Source organism: Penicillium canariense, assembly GCF_028826845.1.
Source record: "Penicillium canariense strain IBT 26290 chromosome Unknown utg000007l_segment0_segment0, whole genome shotgun sequence".
Taxonomy (NCBI): domain Eukaryota; kingdom Fungi; phylum Ascomycota; class Eurotiomycetes; order Eurotiales; family Aspergillaceae; genus Penicillium; species Penicillium canariense.
This window is the reverse complement of record NW_026622734.1, coordinates 2,449,485-2,466,061: the sequence shown is the minus strand read 5'-3', so window position 1 is coordinate 2,466,061 and position 16,577 is coordinate 2,449,485. Positions and strand designations below refer to the sequence as shown.

The following is a 16,577-nucleotide window of genomic DNA, read 5'->3' as shown; positions in this document are numbered from 1 at the left end:
CTCCTGTATATGTCGGTCACAAACTATATATGTATATAACGATATAATGACGTTCCGGTAACCTACCACATACTATCTACATTTTTTAAATGACCTCTGACACATCGACATCAGCATCCGCCTGCAACTGAGTCCCAGTCTCTGGATTGTCATACTGCCGATGCTCATGCGCCACCGACGACAACCCCGAGGAATCCACTTCCACATCCCGGTGGAACTTGCGCCCAGCCGCATCCCGCACCTCCCGGTGATGCCGCGTCGTCGGGCCAGTATCATAATCTGTATGCTCATCATAAGCACCGGTGTCTACATCCACCACCCTCGTCCCGAATGGCACTGCCATATCCTCCAAATGAGGCGAGGCTACGCTGCCATACACACTTCCGGCCTCGAGAGTGGATGATCCGGACGTCTCGTCATCGAGATCTGTGATTCGCCGCACTCCACCTGCAGACGAACCGCCCGGTCCTGGGAGCGCTAGCTGTTCCTCCCCTGTACTGTCGTAGCGATGCTCTTCAACGACGGTGGGTTGGCCCAGATCTTGGCGGGCTGTGCGCACGACGGTCGTGCCGTCGGGCTTGGTGACCGAGGTCGTTAAATACCGGTGGCCAGTGGTGGTCGTGCCATCGCCTCCGTTGCTCGTTGAGCTGTAGTAGTACGAAGAACTGCTGTAAGAATCGGACATCTTGGGGGACGGGGAGGCTGGATGACAGGTGCGAAACGGAGCTATTGGGTCGTGCCACGGTTGTTCTGGCTATATAGATCGAAGATAGATCGAAGGTGTAGGTGATGGATCATCGATGCTAGACCATCGTTGTTCTCCATATATATTTGCTTGGTGTGGCGAGACATGATCTCGCCTGACATCATGTTGTGCGGCGAGCTTCTTGAGTGGCGGGGGCGGGCGACGCCAGTCCCCGGGAAAGAACTGGGGCACTGAGCCAGTAAGAGAAAGTCATCTCACAGGGGGGCTCTTTCAGTACCATGGAATGTAATTTAGCAGCATGCCGCTTTTGTATGGGTCAACAAATAGCGAACCGTTGAAGCTAAGGTACTTTGGCCCTGATAGGTCGCAGGCCCACGGTAGTGCTAACTATGGACAGCATCGAACTGATCCGAATGCGCTTGTTCTCCTAGCTCGGGTTCGGGAACATGCTCGGTCTCGTTGATCGAATAAGATAGATAATACACACCTCAGCGCGGATGGAACTACTGCAACTACTCTACGAGAATGAGATACAAAGCTCCCAACCCAAAAGTGAAACACCAACATGACGGAAACGTCAGAAAGACAGCTAGGCTCATGGCATAGTGGATGCTCATATCGAGCATCTGTTTGAGGGATTGCGGGACCAGCGATAAGATCCGGACAAGGCAATGACCCGCATGACGATATCAAGAGTATCTATTGCTTCAATATCCTCTTCGCCATTCTTACACTGGCCTGGAGACGATCGATTCATGATGTCCATATGCACGCAGCATATTTTGGGTGTGCGTGGCCCGTAACTACCTGGGTGACCAACCCAAGAGGGAAGCAGGCTCGCAAGCTACAATGGGGTCTTGCTTTTATCTCAAACAAGGAAGGCTCATCTGTATTAAAGAGAACTGACGTTGAAAAGTACTACCGAATAGTGAAGCCGCCATCGACTCGTATATCTGCACCGTTGATCATGCCGCTCGAATCCTATGTAGCATCTTAGTTTCGTGACGAAGTCCATTTCCAGAAAACTACTTACTTGGCACAGGAATACGACCGCATCTGCAACTTCATCAGGAAGGGCGAATTTGCCGGTCGGGATGTTCTTTAAGAAGGTCTCTCGCACCGAATCTTCTCCCCACGCCTTCTGGCCCAGAGCCGTCCAGGCAACCGTGGGGCTGACGGTATTCGCGGTGATTCCACGACTTCCCTATTCAGATGCCATGCTGCGAGTCAATCCCATCAACCCGGCTTTGGAGGCGCAATACGCACCGTGCCGGTGTAGCGCCACGTGTGCCGCCTGGGAAGAAATGCTGACGATCCTGCCCGGCAGCGGAGGGCTAGTCGAAGACCCCGCGACTTTCGACGCGGCAAAGTAACAGGTTCGCGAATGCCTGCGAGCAGAGCATTGGGCCGAACACATTCGTGGTCAGATGCTTCATCGTCTCCTCGGGAGGTGTGCTTTCCATGTCGCTCAGAGACACATAACCTGCCGTGTTAATCAGGATACTGGGGAACGCGCTCTCCGTCCAGGTCGACGAATCCGGCGCAATCATGTCTTTTTGCAGCGAGAGAAATGCAGATTGAACAGAATCAGGGGACGTGATATCACATTCATATGTGTCGATGTCATTCACGCTAGAGCCGCCATAGCCCTCTTCAAGTAGCTGGTCCCGACGAGCCGCCTCGAATGGAGCATATAGAATGGCGAGACGGACGCCTTGCTGCCGCAGTTTCTTGCCTATGCTTGACCCAAGTCCGCCTAACGCAAGCCTAGAGTTAACTCTTCTTTCGTGGTACTTGGCTATGAGCGCCCTCGGTCCCTACCTAAGCCTCCTGGGAGGATCGCTAACCTGCGCGCGAACGCCATTTACCGCTCTGCAGTGTAAGGATAAGTGGGAAAAGTATAGAGGAATATGATTGATTAAAGAAGCCTTGTTAGCCAAAGTGCATTGAGGACAGTTATGGGAGAGTGACGTTGGGCCAAGAACCCCTCGCAACAGCTTGCAACATGCCGGACGTTTCGGGCAATGATCAGTGGTCCCTCCGACATCGTGCGGGATCAGGTACCTTCTACGGGAAGCGACCTGACGGCAAACATGCCTACATCACGTTCGGTCGATCGACTCGCTGGACTGGACTTTGTTGTTCGCTTGGCCAAAATCTCACATTGTTGTAGGGTGAATCATTACACCACAATGCCTGGACATTGGCGCACGATCGCATAGGCATGGGATCATCAGTCAGAAGAACGCAGTCGAAAACTACATCTACGAGGAGAATTACGGAACTAAAGCGGCTTGCTGCTCGGTCCTATCCCATGTCGTCTTGGCCTTGGAAGAACATCGACTGGCACCAGTCTGAACACAGAAGGGCAGGGCGTTCTCTGCATCAGGTACTCCGGATGAAGAGATCGCACCACGATCTTGCGATGTCCAACTGGCCACAGACTTCTCGCCTGGCAAGTAGAATCGGGCGGCGTGTGTACCAGACAAGCACGAGGTAAAGGAGTCGGGGGGAAGAATCTCTTCCCCCCGACCAGCAGCAAACCGCAATCTACAAGCCATCAGTAGCATCTGCCCAGGTCGCGCCTGTAAGGCAAGACACGGACGGTGACAGAAGGGAAGAAGGGAAAAATAAAGCAGGCATGTCCTTTCGCTGGTATTGTCCAGATCAAGTTCTAACGGTATATCTCAGAACGAGGTTTACTTTGCAGCAAAGCCTCGAACACCCGTCATGCGTGCTCATCAGGAATACTTACCCAGGCTGCCGGGGAAGCCGGTAGCCGAGTAGATCCACCTCGTTTTGTCTCTTACCTCATCGGTGAGGAGACACCACTGCCCAAATTTCAAATGGGCATTCCACGTCTCTTAGACAGCGCTCTCCTTGCCCGATATGCCGGCAACCACATCTCGCTCCACGGAGGCATCGCTTTCAGATGCCGAGTCGCTGACCTTCAGATGCTGGAACCATTCCTGCTTCGATTTGCGGTACCACTCGCCCAGTGCGAGGATAGTGACTCCACCCATAATGACTATCGCATAGTTGAACAGGCTGGAGTCCTCATCAATCGCAGCATCCGAATACTGCGGTGCGCACAGGACTGCGAATGCGAACCCATTCCAGACAAATGTGACGATGGCGGCCACCGCACCGAACCGGCCCAGATCCCAAACCCCCGGGCAGAAGGACTTTCGGGTGATGAAGGCGCGACCAATACCAACAAGACCATACGCGGCAATTGACCCAGCTGCCGATGTCGAGACCAAGCTATAGAAAGCAACCTGGGATGCCAGCTGGGTGCAAAGAAGGAGCGCCGCAATGGCGGCAATGAAGATGACCGCGTTGCGGGGCTGTTTCGCCTTGGAAACTCGGGAAAGCACCTCGCTGAAAGGGAAGACGCCGTCACGCGCAACGGCGAAAACGAGGCGCGACACCGCTACCAAGGAGATCGAAGTGTTGAGGATGGCGCCGATCATAGACACGATGGTCATCACAACGTGGGCATGAGGTCCCAGCGCCAACGCGTACATGTTGATGAACGGTTGGGGCGCGGCGGTGTCGTAGAACGTCTCGATCGAGGGCATACAGAAGAGAAAAAGAATGATGATTGGGAATCCACACAGCGCAGAGGCAACTGTAGACCAGAAGACCCCCTTCGCAGCAGCCTTCTTGGCCGAGATAGTCTCCTCGGCGACGTGGCCGGACGCATCTTCGCCAACGAGACAACTAGAAACCAGGTACCAAGACAGCACCCAATTAAGGCTGGGAGCTGTCTCACCCCCGTTATACACGGATGTGAAAACGAAGTCGGCAGACTGAAAGCCATAGGTATTCGACACGCCAATCGGGAGCCAAATGAAGTTGAGCAGCATGTCGATGACGATGACGGCGAAACCGGTGCGGAAAACCCACGCGTACATGCGCGGTGGCAGGAAATTCAGCGACGTGGCGATCGCCAGGAACAACAACGAAATAGCCCAAGTAACCGCGCGCGCACGGCCAGTCGAAGTGTCGTGAGGGAAGCTCGTCTCCGGGTTGAAGACGATAATTTCCGACACCAGGTAGTTGGCCACCCCGAACGAATCGCTCGCCAAGAAGGCCGTCCACGCGACGAGTGTCCACGCGGCAACCATGAACGAGACGAAACGTCCTAGGCGTCCACCTCCCCAGGATCGGAAGGCCCAGTAGTAAATGGATCCGGCGGCAGGATAGGCAGAACACGCTTCGGCGAGACAGGCAGCCGTGATGATCGACAGGATACTACCGGAAACCCAGGAACTCCATCTGTACGGAGCATTAGCACTTTGTCAGAGCAGCCGTCATGAAACGGAAATCGGTCGACTTACAGCGCCGCAGGTCCACCTGCGCTCAATGCGATGTAGAACAGCACCCGGATGCCTCCGATGCAGTACAGCGCAGAGAATGAGCAGGCAAAGTTATCAAACGTGCCCCATCCACGCGCCAAGACAGCGCGGTAGCCAAGCTTCAGCAACTCACGATCGTCCTCGTTGGTCACAGACCCGCGGTGGTCTGTGTTCTGGACGTCTTCATTGGTCTTGGCTCCGTCCAAAGAAGCCACAGCATCGGCAGCAACCATCACAACGATGTCTTAAAGAAACAGGGTGAGTAGCACGGCTATCGGATCGTGCCTCTAGAAGAATCCAACGACAGCGCTTTGGATTTTAGAAAGAATCAGGAGTCTGCCCAGTAGAGTTTTTTCCCGGTGCGCCATCACGTGGTTGATCCATGCTTTACCGAGTGGGTTCAGCCACGGTTGAAAGTGGGGGCGCGGAAGCTTGTTGGGGTTGGGATTGGCATCATTCTAGAATTGTAGAATTGGTAGAATTCGGCAAGCGGAATGGACATGGGAATGCACCAATTTTGACTGTAGTCACTTCATGCTATACTCGGGTCCTTGTGTGTGATGGATCAAAAATAGATGCGAGTAGCCAGCAGCAGGGTTTGATGCGAGAGACAGTCCAAAGATTATGATCCATTTCCCATTTCCAAAACATGCAGCTGCTCTTTCAAGAACTGTATCGTGACACTCAACTCTGCCCCTGGTTCGAGCAAATACTGCGACTGCCGCGTGGAATATTCCACCACGCCCGCCTCGGGGCACATCGCAATACGCCAGGCGAGCAAATACCCGGTCACATTCCAGGCCACTTCTTCTTCTGCCGTACGAAAGATGCTGCCCCAGTAGTCTCCAGTCTGGTCGTGGTTTTCCTGCCAGTTCTCGCTCCATGTTTCCATCCATATAAGGTAATTTTCTAACACACGAGGCGGAAAAGATGAAAGGATATCGACTGAATCGAGGCCGCCCTCACCATGGTCCAGAGCACAGTCCTTGATTTCGGAAATAAAGCCAGAGCCAACTCCAGCATCTATTCGGTAATATCGGAGACGCTCCTCGGGCCATTTGCTGCTGGTAGAGGGCGGGTATTCGCAAGTAGTCATGGCTACCGTTGTGGGTTCGTCGCAGCCGTGCATAATTTGCAAGGTCATGTCAAATGTAGTTTCGATCACCGTCAAGCTATGAGCGGATGAAGTCACATCAATCCCGTAAGACGAGAACCCTGATTCGGACATGTTGCGTACTGAGCTAAAATGTCTTGCTGATTGGGGATTGCTGCAAAAAACAGCCAGCGGCTTGAGGATGTTGGAAGTCATTATTCTCACGAAATGTGCAGTTCACAGAGAATGGGGACCCGAGCAAGATATTTGAAGAGGCTAAATTCAGATGACTCGCAAAGTCAGTCCGTGGGATTTAAAATGCACGTTCCTCCATTCTGGCTTCAGCTTTGGACAGGGATACGCTGACCCGGGGAGGGGTGGGAGTCTGCAAATCATCCGCCCGTTTTTGCATCGCCCCGCGAATATCGTTGGTACCGTCTTGTGGCTGCACCACACCTTCTCTGGCAGCGGCGACCGGGTCTAACTGGTGAGACTCTTCGATTCTCTGCCACTGTTCGCATTTAAGTCGATGCTATCGTAGTAGATGGCGGGAGAAGTTTTGTCGTGTGTAGCAACAACCATGTGTGGTACAAAGGAGAACATGGAAATCCGGTAGCACTCGGAGGTACGATGGAAGCGTATCGCCTTCTAGGTCCACCGCCGAAGTTGTTACGCTGTGACTACGCTCGGATATACTTGATTGGCTAAGCTATCGACTCGCCCTCGCTCGGATCCTGAGTTTTTTAGTCTAGGTAAGGTAAAAAGGTAAGGGTAGTATATTATGTAGTGTGTTATAGGTAGGTAGAATGGGTGGATTGTGAATAAGATAGCCCTAAAATCTAACCCTACCCCCTAGATTGTAGGGAACGCTATTCTAGGTCGGCCCTCGGGTCTTAAGCTTAGATCGCCCGCCTGACCCGCTAGCTAGTGGGTGATTAGGAACGGGCGAGGCGTATCAATACGCTATGCTAGTGTATCGAGTTAAGAGTCTATGCGCAACTCAATATGGGGACGAGAATAAAATAGGTGGAGGGTGAACGAAAGGAGAAAAAAAACCTAACTCTATTACTCGAATAATCAAGCGTACGCTACAATCCAGTCGACATAGAATGTACCTATTCCTTAAGAAAGGGATCCATATCGTTGTTAGGGCCATCCCAACTTTCCTAGGACCGGACTAGACTGCGCCAAAAACCGCAAAACCGCAAAACCGCAAAAAACCAAACCGCAATTGGGGGGGTTTTTGGGGCTAATTCTAGAAACCGCAATGGTTTTTGGTTTCTAGGTTAGAAACCGCAATGGTTCTTGGGGCCCCAATGGTTTTTAAAGCGGGGCTAAAATATCACGTGGATAATATTCTATCGATATTTATTGGCTACATCTTAATTACTAAGCTATTTTAACTAGTTTATAACTAGTTATTATGCAATTTTATGTAATTTTATGTAAGAATGGTTTTTGATGGTTCCCCAATGGGGAACCGCAATGGTTTATGGTTTGGTTTGGTTTTTGGTTTTAAAAACCGCAACCATTGCGGTTTGGTTTTTGGGGGCAAGGTTTGCCCCCAATTGCGGTTTTTGGCGCAGTCTAGACCGGACCACTACGGTCCCAGCCCCCCAAGCGGTCCTACGAACAAGACAAACATAGAAAATTATATGATTTATACATTATTTATGTAGGAAATATAGTATTTCTGCCAACTAATCAATTCATATAGCCTAAATAGGAAGGTCTTGGCAGAATTGTGAAATTCCGGGGGAACGCACGGGGACCGCGTAGGGCTATAGGGACCGGTGGTCCGGTCCTAACTACTTTAAGAAACACTGAAGACCGGACCCGGTCCCGGTCCTAAGATTTGGGACCGGACCCGGTCTTTGCCGAGGTCTAAGCATGCGTGCGTTGTCGTAGTCGAGGAGCATTCTGTACCCCTGACAGATGGTTTGACAGACCTGAGCCCCAATAGCTTAGTACTTCGTTATCTTGTAGTCAGACATCGTCATGATTGGGTTGGCCTCGCCACGAGTCATTCGAGATAGGGTTATTCCTCCTAGGGTGGGTCGGCTGTATACCTCCTCTTGATACTCGATCATAAATGCTTCCAAAGTAGCGCGGTCATATTTGTTGAGGTCAAGAATACTCCGGTTTCCCTGCTGGCCTCGCTCAAAGAGTAGACCTTTATACAACAACTACACCGAAGTTTGGTAGGCAACCGACAAAACATCGGGGTATTTTCAAGATTGTGCAATTTGTGGTATAGATCCATGTAAGTCTGACCTCGAGGCTGAGTCGTGGGAGAGGATGCCCCCGAGGTTCGGTTGGCGGTGGTGGTCTTGTTGAAGGTAGGACTGTGCGGCTTTTCCTCCTTTTCTGTGGTTCCTGGATTCCCTTGTTTGGGTATGGCCAAAATGTACCAAAGGCATAACACAAGGCCAAAATGACGAGAACTGCCACCATGGAGCGCTATAGTCGGAAATTTTCGCGATGGTGTGATTGAAATTTTCAGTAATTCCTAGGCATGCGATGCCTCTCTATTGTCAACTATTCTAATTTATATACCCTGTTACATTATATTATCAATTCTGCACAGTAAGATTATTACTGGTTTTGTTGTCGTGTATAATATGTTTCTCTACACAATGTGGTAGGCTTGAGACTGTGGGCCTTACCAACCATGTTGAGACATCAACATAGTAAGACACCCTCTCATTGGCGCTAGAAAGGCTGAGTGGCGTCAGTCATAGAACAAGGGGGCTCCCTCCGGGCTGACCGAAATAGAAGCCGATTCCCACCTTTGAGAATACGCACCAGAATCATGTGCCTGAGGGGGCCAAAACATTAAAGAGGGGGAAAAAAGCATTCTGCCCGACTTTAAATTGCATCCTATTGTATCATGCTCAACCTCAGATTCTGAGAATACCTACAACATCAAGTTCATCCATGCCATCTATAAAAACTCCTCGCGCTTCCGATGATGGTGTCGACGCTGAAGCTAGAAGCACAACGCGGGAAACAGGCGAGACCGTCATCTACCCTAGTTTATCGAGAATACAAAGTGTGCTCTTGATTGGTACTGTGGCCAGCGCAGGCTTTTTTTACTGTTTGTTAACATTCATCTTCCGCTATGATTAATTTGCTAATGTACATTCAAAGGTCCTTTGCGTCCAATCCGTGGTTATTATCCTCCCCTCAATAGGTGAGGCTTTGAATATCCCATCCAGCCGTCAGGAAATCATCGTTTCCATGTACAAAATTTCCCTCGCCTGTCTGATGCTATTCTGGGGCCGAGTCGCAGATGTTTACGGCCATCGCCCGGTATATCTTTTTGGCTAAAATTTGCGTAGCTTCTCGCAAGCAGGGATAGTCCTCTATTTTGTCATTATTCTATTAGAAGACATAGTTCATCACATAATTGCTTCTTGTCAAGCAACCATAACTTTTGGCGTTTATAATCGACTTACCCGGTGTTCAAATGTATTTATTATTTTCTACGATGCAAATATATTTTCGCCGAGCATGTGCAAGCTATAGCTCATCTGAATGTAAGTTGTCCCAGGTGCAGCTCATCCTGCGCAGAGCAAAGCCCAATCATAGATAGTGCTCGGCTTTGCCTTCCTCAACTGAAGCATCGGAATTCGAGCATTCAATGTAGAGTGCCAAGATGATTGGACGCCTCACAAAGGGTGTAAACAAACGAGGAATGTTCATGTGCTGGGTGGAACTTGATTGAGTTATATCCAAAACGGAGTTCCCCTCTTGTATTATCATTTTCCAAACAGTATTCGCAGCAAGAGTTGATGCCCCTATCGCGGTGAGATATCAGAATGAGGCTATTATCTAGCTCTTGGTGCATTGCACTAGGGTTTGCTTGTGCAACTATATTTTCCACTGCGATGGGAAAGATCCCCCTCCAGGAGAAGCCCCCAAATTCAACTTTTACATTCGACCAGCTATGGACGCTTGAGAAAAACTTCTGGGATTCCTTTCTTTACCCAGCAAATTTGAACCAAACCCAGGGCAATCAATCAACCGTATTCGCGGCTGACGTAAATATTCCGCAACCCCCCATATCGGTGATGAGGTGTACTGAATTTCTTTGGTGGTAGGTTCAAGGTCGCGTTGACATTACTCGTACATTCGATGGCGACGAGCTCAACCGCGAGTACATCTTCGGCCTGTTCGCAGATCCAGTACACGTCAGCCTTGTCGGTGTCCCGATTTCTTATAGCATCACTCAATTTGCTGCCAATGACAACATCGCCGCTGCGACCACCGTTGTGACATTCAACGCCACCACCTTCGGTGTCCTGATCCCTGTGACCATTGATACATGGATTGAATTCAACTCGGACGGGAAGATTGCCCAGTACGATGCCGTGTTTCGCTGGTTCGAATACTTGCTGGATTTCCTGATCGAAGGGGTTGCGACCAAGATCAATGCAACCTCCTCTGACCAAGCGGTCGCGTACGTGTCCGACTTGCTGGCCAAGACTATATGCGCCACCCACGATCAGTATTGCACGGGATCAGACCAGCAATATAGTGATAACGACGCGTGCTATAATTTCCTGACCCAGTCCATTCGGTTTGGCAAGAGTTATGAGCTTGGTCGGAATACGTTGCTCTGTCGTGAGGTTCATGAGCATATGGTCCAGTACCGGCCCGATGTGCATTGTGCGCATATTGGGCCTAGTGGCGGGGGCTACTGTGTGGATGATTTAAGCTATGAGCAGACCGTTTTGCAACAGTATTTCAATAACTCGTGGATTCCTTACGGTTACGGGACAGGCCAGGATGTGTGGCTCAACGGTTGAGCGTATTCGAGTGGCACGCGCATGGATTAGCACTGCCCCCAACCATATACAGCCCCAACTTCAACTTCGCACCACCAGTCTCTGAAGACTGGCAGGTATTCATTGACCAAGTTACTCGTCAACTACTCAAGGCCCTGGCTTCCGTTCTACGAGATTCTAGTCTAAGCGTAAGCAACATTGAAAATAATTTCCTCAGCCTGGATACTTTCGTTGAAATGCACAAGTTGATTGATCTGCTTCCTGGCACATTACAATGACTATCTTTCTATGGATGAATTCCAGATGCTTGAAATAGCCTCTAGCGTTAGCAAAGTCCTTACGTCCAAGGGCTAGTCCAGAACGTCCGTTGAACAGAAAGCTAAAGAGCAGAACGCTGAGTTACGAGACTTATGTCTTGACAACCTCTCAGTCTTCAAGTCCTACCACCTTATTTACCTCGATGGATCTGGACGTGATAGCGGGTTGGATTCCGATGGGCAGGCTGGTCTAGACCTCAGCAAGGACCAGACCAGACCAGGGACCGGACCGCACCACTACTCCGGTCCGGTCTTGCGGTCCTAACTACTTCGAAAAAAGACCAAAGACGGTCCTAAGATTTGGGACTGAAGCCGGCGGCTGGTCACCACTAGTATATCCTGCGTCCGGGTACCCACCTATCCTGCTGCGTTCCGACAAATATGAGGCAAGCTTGCCCGATCGGGCAGAAAGGAGGTATCCACAAGAGAACTCCAGACAGATACTGTCTTCTCTTATTCTCTCTCTGGCCTCGATACCTTCGTTGGATGCCACTACGTTGGTTGATCCTCTGTCTCTTCGTACTTGGACGTGACAGACTTATACCAGCTTCAAGGGTCTCTAATAACACTAATAATAAGGTAGAGAGATACAAGGCCACCAAGGAATGTCCACATATAGTTTGGCTAATATCCGTCTGGTGGTAATAGCTCACATTCATTTCTACACCAAGACCAGTCAGTCACATGGAAACCGTCTCAGGGAACGGGATACCTTACCCCGTTCGCACGCTCATAGAGATCCTTGTTGTTGTCAAGATTCTTTAGGGTCTATTGACACATATTCTTCTTAAGCAACAGCCACTGAGACCATCTACTCATAACTTGGTCGACTCTTACCGGGTTCGCAGCATCATATTGGGCCGATTGGTTGACGCGAGGCTTACCGTCCGGGTACTTGGCCCCCTCCCTCGCTGCTGCAACCTTGGCCTTGTTCCACTAACCCATCCGCCCTAGTCAGCTGGAGTATATACACATCCCTTGGAGAGGACGATATGGGAATACCTGGTGGGTAGCGTAGGCGCCCTCGATCTTCACGCCGGCATTAATAATGCCGTGGGCGTGGCTCGCAGCGTCGGACCAGTCGGGCATTTTCGGGGGTGTATATAGATAGAGTAGATCTTGGCGAGTGGGCTTATTGTTTGGCAGGGTTAGAGAATTGTTGGTCTCTTCAACTTGAACTAGGAAAGTTGGTCCAACTGCTCCCAACATCAAGCGACCATATGGCTCTATTTATACTGAGGGGCTGTGTCCATGAACGAGTGAGCTATGCAATTCTGGTACATGTAAAACACCTATACCACATGCCCGAACATGTATCGGCTCTGGGAAGATGAATAGGGATGAGTATGCGCTATCGCGCAGCCATGGCTGCAATCTGCCAAAACAGGCAGTACCGGGGCAAGGCTGGGCAAATTACCCGGGTAAAGATCCAGCGTGTTTGAGGGTCATTGGAAGGGTGAGATCAGCTGAGCCTGAGGAGAGAGATAGAAAATGATAGTATTCCTTGAGGCGCTCCTATTTGCCAGGCTATTCCGGACGTTACATTTGCACTGCCTCCTAATCGACCCAATGCCAATACAATCTGCATTAGAACGGTTGGGGCGCCAAATGGCACTGTGACTAAAGAGTGGTACTTTTGGGCGAGTGTTATGGGCAACCACGCTTGGTAACCATGCCCATGGCACGCGCTTTTCCCGCTGGCGGTGCGGATACTGCTGATGACACCTCGAGCGTGTGCATGCACGGATACCCAACCAAATCCCAGACCGCAGGCCACCCGTGGAGGAATAGTTATAGATATAGAGACTTCCCATTGTGGCGGGTGGTGGTAGGAATTTTTCATTGGAAAAATTTTTGCATCTCGCTCACTTGTATTTTTCATTCGCTTGGGGGATTATGTTTAAGTGATGCACTGGCATCGCTGGCAGATGAGCAGGTGCTGATAGGGTTTCCTGATTAGGCCGTACGCGTCTAATATACGATAAGGGTTCCTTGCGTCCATTGCCAAGAAGCTTTCGAGTAAACACCCTTACGCGAGACCAATGAGTAGATACAGAACGATCGGCCGGATGACAATATCCACCGAACTGAAGATAGTAGGGAGTATAGTCGGTTAATACACGCATTGACAAACTAGCCTCAAAATACCCAATAGTAGCGAACGTGTCACATGTATGGCGGAGAGACTCAAGCTCTAAAAAGAAAACAGGAACGCACGTTACGCACAGTGTAGGATTGATGTTGAGGAATTTCAGCGGCTGAAAAATAGTGGGTCTCTCAGGAGGCCAAGTTACACAGTAAATAAAAATACTAATGAACTCTGACTGTGCATTCTGCAAGAAATCAGGAACTATAGTAAGAAGGGGAATGATAGCGCGTAAAAAAGTCTCAGCGGTATAAGATTCGAGACTACACCTGACCGGGGAGAGATGGGTTCTCTTCATCCAGACCCTAGGGGAGTCTGGAAGCCCAAGCCTCTCTCGGCCCCCCGTCGTCCTTCACGTCTCCAATCCGCCAGCCCCACGGAGACATCAATCCTGTTTGTTCGCTCATCCAGAGGCAGTGCGAGTGGTATTGAAACCAACTGCCAACTGCACCCCGATACTGGCTCGTCTGCGTTCCCCTCCTGAGATACATTTCAAGGCTCCCCGACAAGCACAGTTTTGGACGTCATTAAGCTTCGACGATATGATGCTATTAAGATCTTTAAAACTGGCGTTGAATGGAAGACCTGGGACTGGTGGAATTGCCCAAAAAAAGAAGATCGTGTTGATACTACGTAAAGTGCTGATTTTCATGTTCATGCTTTTGTTGATACAACTTGATATGTGACATGTCTACCATAATCAAATAGTGTATCTCAACCTCGAACTTGATTTCCTGCGCCCTATTATCCCAGACCAGTCTGGACACACCCAGAGATGGGCATGGGACACGAGAATAAACAGATAAATAGCCTTTAAAATACTACCAGCTGATTAGCTGAGAACATCAAGGCCGATTTCCTGATGTTGCATTCCCTGTCAAAGGTCACGATAAGCAGCAAGTTTTATGTAGTGTCTGTCTCAAAAGGAAAGCTAGTCCAGCAAGAACGCCAGTCGCATGGCTCGGGCACCTGTGGCCAGATATCATGGAGAAGTAGTGTGAGTCTCTCAGGGAGAGACAACTCATCGATTTCATCAGAATAAACGCTCGACTCTGTTCTCTCTCGTGCTATCTCCCGCGCTCTCGTCCCAATTTCCTCCACACTTGGGGATGCAGGATTTTGGAAGTTGTATCGTGTGACTAGGAATGACCGCGCAAAGCAATAGAGTAGATAACTCTCTTCTCCGGGGAACCGTTCATTTCCAAATGGCACCACACGAAGATATTGCAGGCGGGAAGCCTTGTTGAGTTTTATCATGGCCCAAATACCAAGAGCAAGTTTCTCGTCTCTGGCCGCATTCATGAATGTTGTTCGGAGGGCAGTCGGGTCTTCCATGTCAAGGTGGCGCCGTGCTGGCTCTATTCGCGCGTCGAATTGAAGATCCAATACAAGGCTGTCAAGGTTGAAGAATCCCCCAAGAGCTTTGTACAATTCACACTCTGCTTGACTGCCCACTGACCTTTGAACCTGAAGACGTAGCTCTTCCAAGTTCGGACAGCAAGTCGCCAGCTGGACGATGTCAGAAACTTCGAGTCTGGGGTATTGTGAATGAGCCGGACCAGAGGGTTCGATAATGAGCCCCTTCAATGACGGGCCATGCTGTTCGACGATTCGATGAAAGTTTTCGACTTTGCGAAGACTGTGGAGACAAAGATATTTCAATGGTCGAAATGCTCGTATGGCGGCGATTGAATCGTCGTGATCAGCTTTGAGGTGGATCCAGCGCCGACGTCTGGGATTCGGTTCGATGAAGAGTCGCTCAAGGTTGGGGAATAGTTTAGCGACTTTCGCCAAATTCTCCGGTTCATAGACCTTCGCAAGAACGGCTGTTCGAAGGTTGGAAAGATTGCCAGCAGCAGCCAATTTGAATAGAATATCTTCACGTGGTCCGGACCCGGAGATTATAATTGATTCTAGTTGAGATATTTGCGAGGGTGGGCGAGCATCGATCAGGCCTTGCCATTTTCCCCTTAGCCGAGCGAGGGGGAACCCGAGGTGGTCAATCTGGCCTTGTAAGTCAAGATGCTTCAGTCCTGGAGCGGTAACGAGAAAAGGTAGCATTTCGTCGAGGTCTTCGCGTCCAGCTGATAGGCGTTTGCTATCGATAAGGGTCACAGCGAGACTATGTAGACCGGGTAGTTGAAGAACATTGATATCGAATTCGTAGTCGCTCCAAGTTTCGCGGTGGTTGAGCTGTTTTCTAGTTTCTGTACCAAGAACACTGTAGCCCACCGCCTGTCGCCACGTAATATTCACCCTACAATTTGGATGATAATAGGATATAGCTTGCTGTAAGTCACTTGTGAACTCATTGGTTGTGATAAAGTCAAGCTGCTCCAGGTAATCAAGGTAAGCAATAAGAGACTTGAGTGGTGCCCAGCTTCTGTCCCGATGAAGTCTACCGGGGTTATTTATGAGGACATTTATACCCGCACACGGATTAACACTGGTCAACTAATACTCCAAAAAGCTAGTTCTCGTGGCTGGCGCTCTGTCGGTTCTCAGATGGGTTGCCCAAGGCTCCAATTTCCACCGGAAGGCTTCTTCCTCCCCCTTGCTGCTCCTTATTGAGACACATAACATAAAGTCTCCGGGCGTATTTCATAAAATGGCGTCCTTGAGGATCCTCTGTTACCTCCGAGACGGCGGCCTACAGGCTTTCCATATCCCAGAATTTGAGAGTAAGCTTTCGATAGAGAATCGGGGCCGCCGCATTGTAGCAGATCCACTTGACCCAGCTCAGGGAGGATAGATCTCTGCATGGACCATGTTCAGGGCCTTGGAGCTAATGGTCATGAGCGTCACGGATAAAACAAAAGGTATGCAATTTGGGCGAGTAGCGACGTACATAGAGGCATATCTGCCCCAAGATTTCATTTGGCACGCGATCCATTGCTCTTTCGATGTCGTTATTCGTCGCTCAAAAGAAGAGAAACAGAGAGGAATCGAGATGACGTGTGTTGGATAATAGGGATGGGATTTTACTAGCGAATATGATTTAAGTTTAGCAACCACACTTTGCCTAGATTGTCAGGTATACTAGCTGTTAGGCTCACAGATGAGTTCTGTCTGTAGTTACAAAGTAATAATTACTAAACACATGTGGTCTCCTGTGAGACCTACTCCTTGCTAGCGGTAAGTTACCGCTCCATGTTTCGACACCC

At 50.0% G+C, this 16,577-nt stretch overlaps 7 protein-coding genes across 7 annotated transcripts; 1 reads left to right on the top strand and 6 right to left on the bottom strand.

Annotated features, from left to right (window-relative positions):
* Positions 1-85: 85 nt before the first annotated feature.
* Positions 86-685, bottom strand: N7482_009905 (uncharacterized protein; the record flags this gene model as incomplete). The annotated part of the gene is made up of 1 exon (XM_056692029.1): positions 86-685. The coding sequence occupies one exon, from the start codon at positions 683-685 to the stop codon at positions 86-88; it is 600 nt and encodes a 199-aa protein (XP_056539735.1).
* Positions 686-1,624: 939 nt separating this feature from the next.
* N7482_009904 (putative short-chain dehydrogenase/reductase) lies at positions 1,625-2,570 on the bottom strand (the record flags this gene model as incomplete). Its single annotated transcript, XM_056692028.1, is given in 5 exon segments — positions 1,625-1,687; positions 1,740-1,910; positions 1,948-2,040; positions 2,053-2,462; positions 2,528-2,570. 5 exon segments carry the CDS (start codon positions 2,568-2,570, stop codon positions 1,625-1,627), a joined length of 780 nt encoding a protein of 259 aa, XP_056539734.1.
* A 1,000-nt stretch (positions 2,571-3,570) lies between these two features.
* On the bottom strand, positions 3,571-5,300 carry N7482_009903 (uncharacterized protein; the record flags this gene model as incomplete). Its single annotated transcript, XM_056692027.1, has 2 exons — positions 3,571-4,987; positions 5,050-5,300. The coding sequence occupies 2 exons, from the start codon at positions 5,298-5,300 to the stop codon at positions 3,571-3,573; spliced, it is 1,668 nt and encodes a 555-aa protein (XP_056539733.1).
* A 389-nt stretch (positions 5,301-5,689) lies between these two features.
* N7482_009902 (uncharacterized protein) lies at positions 5,690-6,295 on the bottom strand (the record flags this gene model as incomplete). Its single annotated transcript, XM_056692026.1, has 1 exon — positions 5,690-6,295. The coding sequence occupies one exon, from the start codon at positions 6,293-6,295 to the stop codon at positions 5,690-5,692; it is 606 nt and encodes a 201-aa protein (XP_056539732.1).
* A 3,755-nt stretch (positions 6,296-10,050) lies between these two features.
* Positions 10,051-10,971, top strand: N7482_009901 (uncharacterized protein; the record flags this gene model as incomplete). Its single annotated transcript, XM_056692025.1, has 2 exons — positions 10,051-10,203; positions 10,264-10,971. The coding sequence occupies 2 exons, from the start codon at positions 10,051-10,053 to the stop codon at positions 10,969-10,971; spliced, it is 861 nt and encodes a 286-aa protein (XP_056539731.1).
* A 951-nt stretch (positions 10,972-11,922) lies between these two features.
* N7482_009900 (uncharacterized protein) lies at positions 11,923-12,356 on the bottom strand (the record flags this gene model as incomplete). The annotated part of the gene is made up of 4 exons (XM_056692024.1): positions 11,923-11,928; positions 11,985-12,035; positions 12,105-12,203; positions 12,270-12,356. 4 exons carry the CDS (start codon positions 12,354-12,356, stop codon positions 11,923-11,925), a joined length of 243 nt encoding a protein of 80 aa, XP_056539730.1.
* Positions 12,357-14,316: 1,960 nt separating this feature from the next.
* Positions 14,317-16,306, bottom strand: N7482_009899 (uncharacterized protein; the record flags this gene model as incomplete). The annotated part of the gene is made up of 3 exons (XM_056692023.1): positions 14,317-15,811; positions 16,068-16,198; positions 16,262-16,306. 3 exons carry the CDS (start codon positions 16,304-16,306, stop codon positions 14,317-14,319), a joined length of 1,671 nt encoding a protein of 556 aa, XP_056539729.1.
* Positions 16,307-16,577: the final 271 nt, after the last annotated feature.